Source organism: Suricata suricatta, chromosome 13 (genome assembly GCF_006229205.1).
Source record: "Suricata suricatta isolate VVHF042 chromosome 13, meerkat_22Aug2017_6uvM2_HiC, whole genome shotgun sequence".
In the NCBI taxonomy this organism is placed as follows: Eukaryota; Metazoa; Chordata; class Mammalia; order Carnivora; family Herpestidae; genus Suricata; species Suricata suricatta.
This window is the reverse complement of record NC_043712.1, coordinates 48,571,223-48,574,193: the sequence shown is the minus strand read 5'-3', so window position 1 is coordinate 48,574,193 and position 2,971 is coordinate 48,571,223. Positions and strand designations below refer to the sequence as shown.

At 44.3% G+C, this 2,971-nt stretch overlaps 1 protein-coding gene across 1 annotated transcript in view; it reads right to left on the bottom strand.

The window, feature by feature from the left end:
- Positions 1-1,481, bottom strand: part of RPS6 (ribosomal protein S6) — a 4,954-nt gene extending 3,473 nt beyond the window's left edge. The window contains exons 1-2 of the mRNA XM_029919762.1: positions 1,383-1,481; positions 720-851 (exon numbers count right to left, since the gene is read on the bottom strand). Of these exons, the coding sequence (XP_029775622.1) occupies positions 720-851; positions 1,383-1,388 (138 nt within the window). The 5' untranslated portion in view covers positions 1,389-1,481. The remainder of the gene's footprint in view (positions 1-719; positions 852-1,382) is intronic.
- Positions 1,482-2,971: the final 1,490 nt, after the last annotated feature.

Below are 2,971 nucleotides of genomic sequence, written 5' to 3'. Positions count from 1 at the left end.
ACCAAGTTGAGAACACTGAGATTGGCATCCACAATGCAACCCCGGACAGATTTGCGCTTTCTTTCTCCAGTCCTCCGTGGACGGTAGCAGGAATGCCCCTTACTCAGCAGCAGGCGGACACGGCCATGGGTCAAGACACCCTGCTTCATGGGGAAGCCTTGTTTGTCATTGCCACCACTGATTCGAACCACATAACCCTGGAACATACAATGACACACTGCAAAATAAATGATTATGACCCTTATGAAGTATACCCTAAAACCTAGGAAGTTTGCTAAAACCACTTTGAAACTTGCAGTATTCTCTGGTTACTAAGTTTTGTCTTTCAGTTTGCCAAGATTAATTAGCAAATTCCTATCAGTCAAGCCCTCCTTCTAATCTGTTTACTTTACTGGATGTAACAACTCCGGGGAAGGAAAGACTGTTAAGAAACCACAGTAGAACCAACAAGTAAACCAGAAACAAAACAACTTTGTTTCTGGTTTAAAGAAATCCTTCAGAGATTACTAGCTTGTAGGACAGGAACTTTAGATATATTTTCATGTGTGATCTACACAACTCTGCAAGCTAATAGCTCTACCTGAAAAGAAGGTATTCTAAGTAACCCAAGGTCAGAAGACAGAACCCCGAATTTGAACCGCAGTACGTGCACCAATTACCAATAGCGTTTACTACCTCTTACATAACTTAAACAATTTAACTCAATAATCAACTTTTACCTTCCATTCTTCCCCTAAGGCATCAGCAGCGACTTCTGTGGCCATTCGCTTTTCATAAAAGGTACGAAGTTTGCGTTCATCGTCCACTTCAATGAGTTTCTGGCAGCCAGTAGCTGGGAAAGAGATGTTCAGCTAAGGATTAAGCGGAGGGGGGAGAGAAAGCTTTAGAAAACGGCATAACTTAAAGATAATTCTAAAGCAAAGAGCCTTTTAGTAACTCTCAGACAACACGCAGGGATCCTGAAATTTCGGTTTTACTAGCTAAAACGTGTGTATAGAATAACGCATAAGCACCGTGCTAAAAATCGGGCTAATTTTTTCTCAAGCTGAATGACGCCGGTGCGAAAGGCACTCCACAGCCGCGTGGCCTTTCAGATCTAGGAGCCCGACTTACGGGCCGCAACGAGGCAGCAGGACCACTATCTGTCGGGCTGGGCGTGAGGACGCCACCATGGCGCTCCCCGTCCGGCGCGGCTCCTGGTGTAATCGCTCGCCATCCGCTCTCTCAAGAACCCCTGGACCCAAGAATGGAGAGCTTTCTCCCGCCCCAGATTCTTCTCCGCCTAGAAAAAGGGTTTTGGAGTTGGGACTGTGAGAATGCAGCGTTCTGGGGCACGATCCACGTTCCCCAAGCCTATTCCTAAAGCCTACACCACTTCCTACCTTCATCTTGATGTCGCCTACCGCCTCCGAGGCGCCACGAAAAAGAGGCCTGATTTCCGCTTAGCCCATGTCTCATAGGCACTTTTAGTTCTCGCGAGGTTAGAGGACGTCTGGGATAGCGGAAGTAGGCGTGGGTGGGCGGGACTTCCGGAGCCGGGCTTAATTAGCGTGGGAGGATTAGGTACGGATGTAGTTAGTACATTTTGCTGCAACGCTGTTTATTTTCTCCTGAGGGTTAGAATGTTTGCTGCTCCGTCTCTCCCACGCCCTCCTGGGCCAGAGCAGGGTCCCGGCTCCGTCTTTCTCACTCTGCATCTGCTGTTACCAGAGGACGGGAGTTAAGCTCTCCTGGCCTCTCCTGTACGTTAGACAGTGTCCGAAGATACTTAGTTCAGAAGCTTGCTCTGCCCTAGTTCCGGCTGTTCACGCCAGGACGACGTGAAAACCGTGATTTGTTTTTGTGCCTATCCACTAACCAGTCGCCCTGCAGTCTTCGTTTTCTGTCACAGAAGAACACCTTCCCTTTCGTGCAAGCCATTAACCGCAGTTACCCTCAGTCCAGGCCACAACCTGTGCGTCCCAGATAGTCTCCCTGGTTTCTGTCTTGTCTATAGGATCTCTTTACAACGCAAAACTCCATCCTTCCCTTGCTGGAAATGTGCCATTTATTTTCCTTTGCAGTTAAATGCTTTCCCATCTCTGGTTCCTGGCCTCAAACTTGCTACAAATTCTCCGATTTCCATTCGTTAATGCTATCCAGGTCTTTCAGATTAGATGTCGCTCCCAAGAGAAGCCCTTCCGGAGCATGCTACCTAAAATTACTCCTCTTTTTCTCGTACTTAATCATGATACATAAATGGTATGTTTAAGGTCTATGTCTACTACTAGATGATGACTAGTAGGGACTTAACTTCACTATGGAACACTTAGGACACAGCAAAGTGCATGGCACATGAAAAGTAAGTGCTCAGTAAATATTTGTTAAATTATAACTCCAGCTCTTTTACCTATTAGCGTATTAGAGTGTGGTAGGATGAAACCACCCAACATAAGGAAAATACGTGAAAGAGTTACAGTAAATCTTGAATCTGCAGTGATGCAACTCTTAGTAGTACAAAAGATGGGAAAAGGGTACAGTGCATAGTGATACAGAACATTGCTGGGAAGACAAGAAGGGGAAACCAGGTAGTGTAACTCTGAAGCCCACACTCTCAGTCGGTATCTGAAGGAATGTTTATTGTCTGTTACATATTTAGTACATATTTTTTCTTCAAGAAATTAAAACTGTGTTTCAGATAAACAATAATTTACTTTCCAAGATTATTACATCCCATCTTCCAGTTCAATATCGCAAAGATTTTAGGCCTGTTTTACATTCAAAGTTGAAATATTCTACCAAATCCTGTTTGATCGTCTAGTATTAATGTACAGAATGTTTGTGAAATGATGCATTTAAAACCCGTGTAATTTTTTCTATAATGAGGTGAAAATGACATAACAAAATCATTTTTAAGCAAACAACTCATTGACTTTTAGTACATTGACAGTGTTATGCATCCACTATTTTTATCTAGTTCCAGAAGGAAACC